General features: G+C 54.0%; 1 protein-coding gene across 1 annotated transcript; it reads left to right on the top strand.

The window, feature by feature from the left end:
• LOC128269766 (uncharacterized) lies at positions 1 to 359 on the top strand. The gene is made up of 2 exons (XM_053007170.1): positions 1 to 18; positions 81 to 359. Exons 1-2 carry the CDS (start codon positions 1 to 3, stop codon positions 357 to 359), a joined length of 297 nt encoding a protein of 98 aa, XP_052863130.1.
• The last annotated feature ends 341 nt before the right edge of the window (positions 360 to 700 follow it).

The raw sequence follows: 700 nt of genomic DNA, 5'->3' as shown, positions 1-700 counted from the left end.
ATGTACTCCAAAGTTGTGGTAAGTCTGTGCCCCCACGTCCAGTTTGGCCTAACCAGCTAACGAGTTTCGTCGTCCAGCAGATTGTCGTTGCCCTGTGTGTCCTGAGCACCGTTTCGGCGGGTGTTGTTCCTGTGGCGTCCCCGCTAGCCGCGGCTGGAGTCATCGCTCCATACGCCACGTCCTACAATGCGCACACGGTGAACCACAACATTGCTGCTCCGTATGTTGCGGCCGCTGCTCCGGTAGCCTACAGTGCAGCGCCAGTGTTGCCAGCGGCCTACACCGCTACCTACGGTGGTGCTGCCGTGCTGCCAGCGGCTTACACCTACGGTGCTGCCACCTATCCGTATCTGCTATAGACAACCCCAGTAATAATCCCACTGCCATCGGATACTGTACAGAAAGCCTGGCCACTGCACCCCGCCAGGTCTGCCGGACCTCCGGAAGCCTCTTCGGAGTTTTAATCTCCGTAATGATGTTTGTTAGACTGAAAGTTAAACGAAATACATCAATATTTTTCTCAAGTTCCCCGCCACTGTGGCCTTTGTTATCCGTTGGTGATCGCTGAGAACTCTGGCGAAACTTTGAAGCGCTAGTGGAGCATCGTTGAAAATGTAAACATACAAAGTTTCGAACGATTCCTATCAAGTAATGGGAGACGTTTCCAGCGAGGCACACGCTGCTGCCTGGCCCCACAAAT

Source organism: Anopheles cruzii, chromosome 3, assembly GCF_943734635.1.
Source record: "Anopheles cruzii chromosome 3, idAnoCruzAS_RS32_06, whole genome shotgun sequence".
Taxonomy (NCBI): Eukaryota; Metazoa; Arthropoda; class Insecta; order Diptera; family Culicidae; genus Anopheles; species Anopheles cruzii.
The sequence above is the reverse complement of the archived record's forward strand: the minus strand, read 5'-3'. Positions and strand labels throughout refer to the sequence as shown.